Source organism: Pundamilia nyererei, unplaced genomic scaffold (assembly GCF_000239375.1).
Source record: "Pundamilia nyererei isolate P.nyererei 1_Seehausen unplaced genomic scaffold, PunNye1.0 scaffold00265, whole genome shotgun sequence".
NCBI lineage: Eukaryota > Metazoa > Chordata > Actinopteri > Cichliformes > Cichlidae > Pundamilia > Pundamilia nyererei.
In genome coordinates, this window is record NW_005187666.1 from 565,418 (window position 1) to 576,077 (window position 10,660).

The 10,660-nt window shown below is 42.2% G+C and overlaps 2 protein-coding genes across 2 annotated transcripts in view; both read right to left on the bottom strand.

Annotated features, from left to right (window-relative positions):
* Positions 1–291: 291 nt before the first annotated feature.
* gpank1 (G patch domain and ankyrin repeats 1) lies at positions 292–3,606 on the bottom strand. Its single transcript, XM_005750207.1, has 4 exons — positions 2,685–3,606; positions 2,462–2,603; positions 1,749–1,824; positions 292–807 (listed from the first exon to the last, which is right to left on the bottom strand). The coding sequence occupies exons 1-4, from the start codon at positions 3,063–3,065 to the stop codon at positions 366–368; spliced, it is 1,041 nt and encodes a 346-aa protein (XP_005750264.1). The 5' UTR covers positions 3,066–3,606; the 3' UTR covers positions 292–365.
* Positions 3,607–4,373: 767 nt separating this feature from the next.
* LOC102199239 (zinc finger protein 585A-like) overlaps positions 4,374–10,660 on the bottom strand; it is a 9,492-nt gene continuing 3,205 nt past the window's right edge. Inside the window, exon 2 of the mRNA XM_005750210.2 lies at positions 4,374–9,899. Within this exon, the coding sequence (XP_005750267.1) occupies positions 6,729–9,779 (3,051 nt within the window). The 5' untranslated portion in view covers positions 9,780–9,899 and the 3' untranslated portion in view covers positions 4,374–6,728. The remainder of the gene's footprint in view (positions 9,900–10,660) is intronic.

Consider the following 10,660-nt stretch of genomic DNA (forward strand, 5'->3'; position numbering starts at 1 on the left):
CATCCCTGGATCATGAGCAATAATCAGTGTTCTTCACGATAAGATCGGTCTTGCTGTTTTTTCTTTTTGCTGAATGCGAATAAAACATTATAATGTAAGCCTTTAACACCTTTGTGGCTCAGACACATTCAGTTACAGTGTAACTGAAATCCTCGTGAACATGAATGAAAACCTTTTGCCACACATTCAATCACTGAGCAAACAGCAGCTGACGCCGTACACAGACAGCACGAGCTCTGATCCAGAGCGTTAAGCTTCATTTAAAGTCACTTCACAGACAAACCCAACAAACTCTGTCAAAGCTTTAATAAAAAACTCCGCATCATGTTTTATGTGTTTCAGATGCAGATGTGAATGAGCCAGTGTCAAAGATAAAAAGAGGCACGGAAGTCTCTTTCCCAGTTCCTGTCTTTTTGCTCTTTTTTCCTACTTTCTTCCTTCCTCTGTCCTTTCATTCCAATCCCCACTTTGTCCTTAGATGGTGGTTTCACAGCTTCACAGTCTCTGGCTTGGAAGTGAGTCACTTTGGCTCTTTTCATCTGTCCGTATCCCAGACCCTTCTGGTCTCTCTTCAGCACAGTAGGCACTGGCTGTTTGGGCCCCTCTCCCTGTGGTCCCAGTCCTGTTCCTGGTTTCCAGCCACAACGAACCATCATCTTGAAGCTGTTGCTGGAGGGGGGGAGGCAGTAGTAAGGCGTTGGTGGAGGGCGTCGCAGATTGAACTGATGCAGGGTGGAGGAGAGATGTGACAGCAGGCTGCTGCTGTGCTCGCTACGACACACGTCGCACCACTGACGCTGGAGGGAACTGAGGATAGATGAAAAAAAGACAACATGAGCCCAAAAAGAAACATGAAAGAGCCACAAACTGACTTCTTCTCCAAGTGTGTGTAAACAACAGCAGAGATTTTACCTGCTGTAATCTTATCTCACTCGCGTTTGTGCTCATTCGAAATCTGTTGATCTGACCTCACAATGTGATCCTGATGTTGGTGAATGTTGGCAAATATCACTGCTATATTATTCAGCATTATTTGATTTTTTATGGTAATTCACTCTGATTTGATTCCATGATCTCTGTGGTTAAAGTCCAGCCTTACCAGGAAGTTTGTTTAGCTCACTGCTGTGTATGCCCTCACATCTGTGAACACACCCACACAGTGAGGAGGGCAAAAGGACTGCTGTTATCATATATAGCGGCAGTGCTAAATGCACTAAGATAAACTCTTGTTGCACAATTTGACACCAATAAGCGCTAATCCTTCTCCTGACTGTAAAATGTCAAAAGTAGAAATTATGTAGTAATTTCTGCTTCACCATCACCAGAGCTCAAGCTTTTTAATACGAGATTTAAACCCAGACACGATCAACGATCCAAAAGGCACCAGGCAGCGTCTCTGTCGGATGGATTAAAACTCCTGTACCATTAAATGTTTCTCACCATAGATTTTGAATCAAGGATTTTTCATTGATCGCTTGGAAAAATTTGTGTCATTAGATTAGCAATAAACAAACATCTCTATTATACAGAGTAGTTCCCTCTGCTGGGCATTATATGTGAGGAAGGCCAACTTTAGAGAAAGTCTAAGCTGGTTGTCACGACATTATCTGAAATTCATGTGTGAAAACGGCTCGTGTGTACCCTATTCCTCAGATATGAATGGTTTAGATAGATATTGTAAAGCCTGAATGATTTTACTGTGTGGTTATATTTAGATTAGAACTGTGTACCAATGAGAGTGTGCACACCTGCTATCAGACGGTGTGTCTCTCTTTGGTCTTCTCCCGTAGCTCAACAGCTCCTCCAACACGTCATTGTGACCAGCTGTGAAAAGAAATGAATGAGTTCAGTTCAAGGTCTTTATAGTCATCTTAAAACTTGGAGCCATGAAACTGAAAAAGACATAAAAACTCACTAAACCAACATTATGTTATCGCAAAACTAACTATGTTTGAATCTTTGTTAGTATAGTCATGTTTGACTACACTACAAGCTTTTATGGTCATCTTTATTTAGACTACAGTGGTGCATTTATGTTGCAAAACTGTCCTGAATTTTTTTAATTTCCACATTATATTGCCTTATAATAACAATTATAATAATAATAATAAATAAAAAGATTAAAACAGTAAAAGTAATGAAAATTAAACAAACAATTTCAAACAATAAGAAGTAAAAGTGAAACAGCTGAACCCACTGTGAATGAAAACGGACCTGAATTCAAAGAAAAACATCAAAATGAAATAGGAACAAATACTGAATAGAAAATCCAAAACTACAACAACACTGGCTCAGCTTCACTGCACACACAAACAGATATCGACCACTAATGATCAGATCTGAGCAAACATCTCGGAGCTGAATAACCGTCAGCTGGCACGTCACTATTTTTCCTTTCCTTAGCAACCAGTTTTGACCTGGGAGATGACTTTAGGGTTTCAACCATCTTTGTTGGTTATACCTTCCAGTGCCAGGTCTTTGGCATCCCTCCCCTTTGTGTCAACCACTCCGACCCAGGCCGCTCCGTGCTGCAGCAGAAGTCTCACAGCAGATCTTTGCCCTGACCAGCTTGCACACATTACAGCTGTCCAGAAGAAAGTATCCTGCAAGGGTGGAAAAAACAACACACTCTTTAAGCAAAATGTATCATTTCCCCAAATGAAACAGAATCTTCATTATCATACCTGGTAGTTGATGTCGACCCCCTTTGAGAGGACCTCTTTGAGCCCAGGGATGTCTCCCTCATGGGCAAAGCGCAGTAGCCGCAGACCCAGCAGCTCCATGGTTCTTTCTGAGTGTCCAGTCTCTGATTGACTCCCTCCACTCTGGCCCTGCTGTGCTTCCACAGCTCTCACCCTCCTCATCGCTCTTCTCCTGGACTCTCTACTCTCCTGTCTAGTCTGACCTTTTGATCCATCTCCCCCTTTCTCATCTTTTGTTAAGCTTTCATAGAAACGCTTGGCCTCTTCCCCGCTGAGTCCGCTGCTTGTTTTTGAGCTGGACTGTTCCGCTTCAAAACTAAAAAGATCCTGCTCTCTGGCAGGAGTAAAGCCGAAAGCAGCCATAAGGAGTGACCGTAACTTCAGGTATCTCAGACAGGACGTTTTGTAGTTACGTGAAAGAAGCAGATCTTAAAGTCAGCGGTGTTTATATCTAACTGAGATATAAATGAGATGTAAGCCAACATTGCAGTTTCCAAAAGACAGTTCACATGCTGGTACTGGATTTAGCCACATATTACATTTAACATTATACTTATAACAGGAAACTACCAGCCTCACAACGCTAGTTAGCATACCATAACAGGGTAGCTAGTTAGCATCTTAGCATCAGTAGCTAAACATTAGACATACAATCGTTTCAGATTACCAACAAGATTCAGTCACCCCAAAGTCTCCTTAAAGCTCGTTTATGATGAAGATACAATATAACCTAGAGCCAAGTGTTAAACAGCCGATTACATTAAAAATTCTCGAGTCGATTCGATAACCGGAAGCAGCTTCAAAATAATGTCCTTATTTCCGTGGAAAAACAAGTGTGAATAACAGTGAGTGCTGCCACCTACCGTCTACTCCTTTACACTGCACCCTTTGATATCTCTCAATAACTAAATATATAATTCATAAACTCAGACGTCACTGCCACCTATTAAGCCTGATGCTGCTTTCGTTTTTACTTTTTTCAGTTTATATTTTTTTCATCCTGCCTTAAAAAATTAAAAAGAATTACTGGCCTTTTATTTCACTAAAATAGTTTAACATGCTTAATGCATTCAACATACAAGTACCACATTAATACGTGAAAGTCCTTTTTTAATCTACATCAATAAAATTCGATCTATGTAACTACTGTTCACACTGTGAGAATTGCATGGTGAAAAAGGTAACTAACACCTGTGCTTCCCCCACGTGTGATGTGTGGAAATCTTCAGACGTGTATCCCTTCTAGGAGCATATCTCGGCAACTGTAGTGTAACATGTTATTTCATGTCAGGTGATTTACACTTTGCATTCAGAGGTTGTTTTGCAAACACATATAGACAGAGGTCTGATTAAAATCAATATATCATATTTTAGTCTCAGTGACTGTGTTTTGTTTTTTCCTTATGTTAACCTGGCTGTTTCCTGACTACTTCTGACAATTTTATTAACTCATTTCCTTTATGTCATCATAAATCTTCATTTGCTCTCGTCTTTCTTCCTTGCTTTCGTTTTATGCCAACAAATGCAAGCTGTATGTACTTCTTTACCTTCCACAAAAGATCAGCCCTCCACAAGAAAAACTCCCCAAAACAAAAACCTCATCCTATTAAATTAATTAAATATGGAACATTTACTGCAAGAAATTAACCAAGAATTGGTACATGGCACATGTAACACACACAGTTTTATTTTTTACTCCACAGAAATATACTGCCACACAATAGTCTGTTTTCAAGCTGCCCGAAATGTGGGTGATTTTCAAAAGCTATCAGGGCAGTCAGGCCTGCAGAAGCTTTGATGAAGAGGAGTCCTTTTTTTTTTTTGTAAAATAGCAGACCGGGCTGGGTAGAAGACCCCCTCCTTTGTTCTGTTTTCTGCTCGCGTACACACCTGAAAACAATAATATGCCTGTTGCCATCACTGCTCTTTACAACACGACAGCAGCAAAGTCTGACACAGTGCTGCTGCTTCATTCTCGTGAGCAGCATCAAAAACGAAGAGCACTCAGAGAGCACAACGCCCACCTGAAAGGCAACGTCTTTACTAAAACTCTGATATTTTATTCCATTTTATTGGTACGGCGCCACTGTGTGGTCATACTGAAAAAGTAAAAAGCGTGTTGTATAGCTCTCGCCATGTCCTTTCATATCATAGATTACTCGATATAGTTTTGATATAGCAAACCTGGGTACTCATGTTCCCCAACGCCTAGTATATTGTTGTAAAGTTTAAAACTAATCCATTAAAGATTGTGGGTAACATTAAGTTTTTCACATTTGTTGTGACCTGACCCAAATTTCACCAAAACTAAATCAGCTGCAGCCTGTTATTGGCATTTACCATCAAAACAAAATTAGAAAATATCTTGAAAACTGTGAATTCTTAACTGCTAACAAAAAGAACCAGTCACATACTCCCTCCCCCTTGAGGGAGAACTATTTTGTGTCACAGGACTTGACATCTGAAGCGAGTTTGAGTAACTAACAGATGAAACATGGAACAATGTCCATTCCTTTGTTTCTTTGGACACATCTGATGTGGTTTCACGGTCTCACAACAGGTACTGGTGAAGTGAATACGTTTTATTCTTAGGACACTTTTCCAAACACAGTTACAAAATGCTCACTTTCAGAGAAGCAAAAAGAATCAGACGTGTAAGATATGCCCACACATACAGATAAAAATGCTGAATCGCGATCGCTGAAACATTTTGGTGTCTGAGCGGCCAAAGATTTACATGCTGGTCACGAGTGTGACAGTCTGTAAGACCAGGGCGCTTTACAAAAGTGCTTCACAAGGGGGATAAATCAGGCACACGAGGGAGAGCCGTGAGCCTCAAAGAACAAACTGTCATGCAGAGCTTTTGTATTTCAAGAGTAATGATACGACTTCTTCAGTCCAGCTGTGAAACTTGCAGAAAACAGCAGAGACAAACTGTCAGGCATCTTACTGTACACACAGAAACCATTTGTGACACCAGTACTGTGGTTCTGCATGCTTTTCCCCATTAAGCAAAGTTTGGAAGCAAAAAGCAGCACATTCATGAACTTTTCAGAACAATCTAACGAGAAAACACAAATCCTGATGGGAATTGGGCCCTCTGCGTTAATTTACAAAGTTTTTTCAGTAGTAAAGAAATGAGCATTTTTAGAAGTGGGAGTTTTCTTCTTTTTTGCTGCTTTTCTGTAATTCGTCTTTTGTCTCCAATAGGCGTCGCATTTTGGCTCAGTATATGTGCTATAAGAAAGTTATAAAGTGCTATGTTTTTAGGTTATGATAGTCATTTTTGAGTAGGTTTGCAAGACACAAGAAAAAACAAACAAACACATTAAACAGGTTATTCTCTCTCACAGCATTTAAGACAGATGAACAGCAGCTCTGTGACTGGCTTTTCATCTGTGACTCAACATCAGTTTTCACCCTCACTGTCTAATGTCAATGAACAGAATCAAATGATTTGTAAGCCACTTAGAAGTAAAGAAGTGAGGGGTTGAGTGGGCTAACTCAAGAAGATCATTAAAAGTCAGAGTCAGAATTCAGAGAAATCTCTGCATGCAAGAGGCGGGGACAAAAATCATACCGGAAGGCTGCGTTTAAAGTGACATGTGAGTAGTGGAAATCCTGGCATGGGCTCATAAATCATTAATATGACCAAAAAGGCATTAATCTTGATTCTTCTGAAAAGCTCATAAAAAATGATGTCTTTCACAATATCTGCTGTATTTATACTTTGCCCATTTGTGAAGTTTGGCTTCACAAAAACCTCCAGTTAAGCACTAACAAGTCTTTACTGGGACTGCCAGAAACTGATCTGTTAGTGTTGTTCATAATCCAAACCAATTATGTTACCTCATTTTTTATGTTCATGTCAGCCTAAATTTGCCTTAGTTATGCTTGCAATACATTTAGGTTTTGTATTCTTCCTCAAATATTAGTAAGGCATCAAACTCCGACAAACATGCAAAACCACTGGTACGGTCATTTCAAAGTAACCACCAAGCCTTTGTTGTTTTCCTTTCACTGCACTTACGGGTGGAATTTACTGATGTGTCTGTTTCTGTCCCCAGTCTGTGTAAAAGTCTGTGCACAGTGGGGGCAGGAGTACGGTCTCTCCCCTGTGTGTATCCTCATGTGAACATTTAGTTTGTCTTTGCTAATAAAGCGTTTGCTGCAGCAGGTGCACGCATACGGTTTATCTCCCGTGTGGTAGCGCTGGTGCATCTTCAGCTCTGTCATGCGGCCATAAGTTCTACCGCACTGAGGACACTCGTAACTGGGCCGAACCTCCATGTGTTGTCTGCTGTGTAGGCGCAACCCGCTGGACGACCTGAAACTCTTACTGCACTGGGAACACTGGTAAGGTTTTTCTCCTGTGTGGATGTGCACATGTAGCTTGAGGCTCGCTGCGGATGGGAAGCCGTTCCCACAGATGGAGCAGAGATGAGGTCTCTCCCCTGTGTGGATCGTCAGGTGTTTCTCCAGCTTATTCTTGTTCAGGAACGTCCTCCCGCAGACGGAGCAGGTCTGCGGCTGCTCTCCCTCGTGTGAACTCATGTGTTCCGTCAGCTCCATCAGGGTGGAGAAAGCAAAATCGCACCGAGTGCAGGAGTAGGGCCTCTCCTTCTTGAATTTCCTGTGTTTGAGGCAGTGCTGCTCTAGATCTTCCCTCTCCTCAAAGGTTTCAATACAACAGGTGCACTGGTACGGTCTTTCTTCAGTATGAGTCCGCAGGTGATACTTCAAAGCGGTTAACTGCAGAAAGACGGTGTCGCAGTGTGGACATTTAGATTCGCGCCTGTTATGGACCATTAAGTGCCTCTTATAGTGGGAAAGCTTGAGGAAGTGTTTGCGGCATAGTGCACAGTAATACTGTTCGCTTCCATGACTTTGCTCGTGCTTCTTCAGAGCATACTCAACTTTAAACTTCTTTCCACACGTGCTGCAGGAATAAGACTTCTGATGCACCGCCATGTGTACCTCCAGTTCTTCAAGACTACCAAAGGTTTCATTACACTTTGGGCAGGTCCCCTTGTTTTCTTTCACATGTACCTCCAGGTGTTTGTTGAGGTCTTCCACAAAGGCAAAGTCTGTCTGACAATCAGGGCACGTGAAACACTCCCCATTCGATGCTTTCCTATGAGTCACTATGTGCCGTTTCAAGTGATACATTCGGCGGAATTCTTTGCCGCAATCGCCGCAAACGAGGCTTCGAGGACCCGACGCGACCTTCTTGTGTAATTTAAGGTGACTCGCAAGCGCAGCCTTCTCCTTGAACTGTTTATCGCATGCGAGACATGTCAGGCCTTCGACTGCGTGGGTTTTCTTGTGCGCTCTCATATCGAGCCAGCTACTGAAACTTTTGCCACATTTAGAGCAGATGTATTTGCCCAGATTGTGCTGGTTCCTCACATGTCGGGTCATGTGGTAGGACTGGCTAAAAGTCATGGCGCAGACAGGACAGCTGAAGGGTTTCTCCTTTGTGTGTGTCCTCATGTGTCTCATGAGTTTGTTTGGCCCTCTGAAGCGTCTGTTTATGCAGACGGGACAGAAATGGCCTTTTGTTTTTGCAGTGGCGGTGGGGTTTTCTTTCGGTCTCCCTTCATCTTGAGATGGTGCTTCATCGGAATTTCCTTCTTCCATCAAAACATTCGCTTTGGATCCCGTATCCTGAAAATCCCTGTTACCGAAAGCTGAATCGTCACTTGTTATTTCTTCAATCTTCACTTCGACTCTCTCGATTTGCTGAGAACTTTGTCCCTCTGTGTGGGTAGAGAAACTTTTGCTGTCTGACTCGACATGACTAGAAAACACGTCGCTGTTGGATAATTTTTCACGACATTCTGGATATGACAGAACATCTGACTTGTGCTTCCTCTTGTGACTTTTCAACTCTGCAAAGCTCTCTAAAGTTATCCCACAGGCAGTGCAGACATGCTGTCCTGCACCGTGCTGGTTCCTCAGATGTCGGGTCATGTGGTACGACTGGCTGAAGCTCATAGAGCAGACAGGGCAGTTGAACGGTTTCTCCTTTGTGTGAGTCCTCATGTGTCTGGCAAGCTTGTGAGCGTCTCTGAAGCGGCGATCGGGGCAGATGGGACAGTAGGGACCTTTTGGTTTAGTTGAAAACGGATCAAAGTCCTCATCATTGGTGTTGTCGTCATCCTCAAAACCATCACTAGTTTTGTTGCACATGTGCTTGTTCAGCTTGTGTAAAGATGAAGATGAGGCTCCATTTTCATTATCGCAAGTCAGATTGGTCTCACTAGTAGTCTGAGACTCTGCATCATTGTCATTATTACAGAGCTTATCATTGCTGTAGCAGTTACCTTTGGGTTTGAGTGACTGCGTTTTAGTCAAGCGCGTGTTTGTTTTTGACCTTTTTTCCCCACGGCGAGGCCTTCCTCTTTTAGCTTTTCTTTGAACCGGTGGTTCTAAGTCATCTCCAATGTCCACACTGACTTCATGAATATCAAACAGCTGAGATCCATTTAGCAAGGTTTCCACTTCTTTACCAATAACTAACGCTGTGGTCAAAGTCAGACTTTCTCTCCCATTCAGAAGCCTCTCTCTGAGCTGTGGGTAGCTTGTTTTCTCAATCAGCTGATTCAAGAGGAGTTCATCCTTCAAGTGTCCATAACTGCAAGGCCTGAGCAGCTCTTCTAAAGCAGACACAAACTGATCTACAGTCTCTCCAGGCATCTGAGCCCTTTGGTGGAATTTAAGGCGGTGCATCTGAGTGGTGTGATCAGAGCTGAAGTAAGCTGTCAGTGTTGATATGGCTGCTGCGTAGGTGGTGTCATTTTGGATCAGTGTTGTGAAGATACGCTGCCCCTCCGGGCCAAGGCAGTTCTGTAAGAGCAGACACTTACTGGAGTCGACCAGCTCTTTTTCACTGAGTGCTTCGACATAGTGTTCGAACGCTTTGAGCCATTTAGACCAAAGCAAGGCTGGCTCACCGTGGACAGGCAAGAAAGGTGGAGGCGGGGACAGGATTATCAGCAGTGGCTCTGCAAGGGGCTCCAAAGCGGGGTCCTGTTTTATCACATCCTCATCTACCTTCACAGATACTTCACTCATTGTTAGGTTTTATGAAGTTTGCTCACAGGGGCTAATTTTTTCCTTCTCCCAGTCCAGTAAGACTTCACTCACTCTAAGACGTCACTCTGTGAACTCTGTGTTCCTGCCACCCGAGCTCATCTAGGAAAACAGTAAAATATACAAACACAAATTAGCTTCAGGCATAGTTTCTCCACATGCAGATTATTTCACTAAAATACACGCCTCACTATAATTACAGCAGCTTAATACCACAGTCTAATAATAACTCACACATTCATTGAGGTTATTATTCATTTTGAGTTCATTTATGTTAATAAAGGAAAATAGCTTTACTTGTTGTAACTCTGACCTTAACCTTAAGCATGATTTGGGCGAAGACTAATTAGATCATCACTGTGTGCAAGTTTCACTACACTCTGACCAATAACGTAGGAGTGGCAGCGATTCTTGAGAATAATAGTTGGATGGTTCTCTGTGACTGAATTAAGTTGCATTATTGGTCGGTGGGATGAATGTGTTAGCAAGGTATGTTGAGCCTGTAGTCAGAGTTTTCTGTGTTATGCAGACGGCTCTCATTTTACTTGGCTAGATCACCATGCTGAATTTTGCATTTCTCATAAACTGGTTGAACTGGCTGTTCAGAATTTCAGTTTCAAATCAGCTAAAAATGCCACATTTTCATTGATCTTATTTGTATTTGCTTTACATGTTTTATATGTGCAGTAGAGCAGGGCGATATGGCCAAAAATATTTATCACGACATATATTTGAAAATTTGCGATAACGATATAACCGATGATTTAATTGATGTGAGACAAAATACAACTCCACAACATTACTAGCCCAAAAAGACAACCTTCCATTTATTTTCACTTAAACAAGAAGCTGGTTTTTATGTA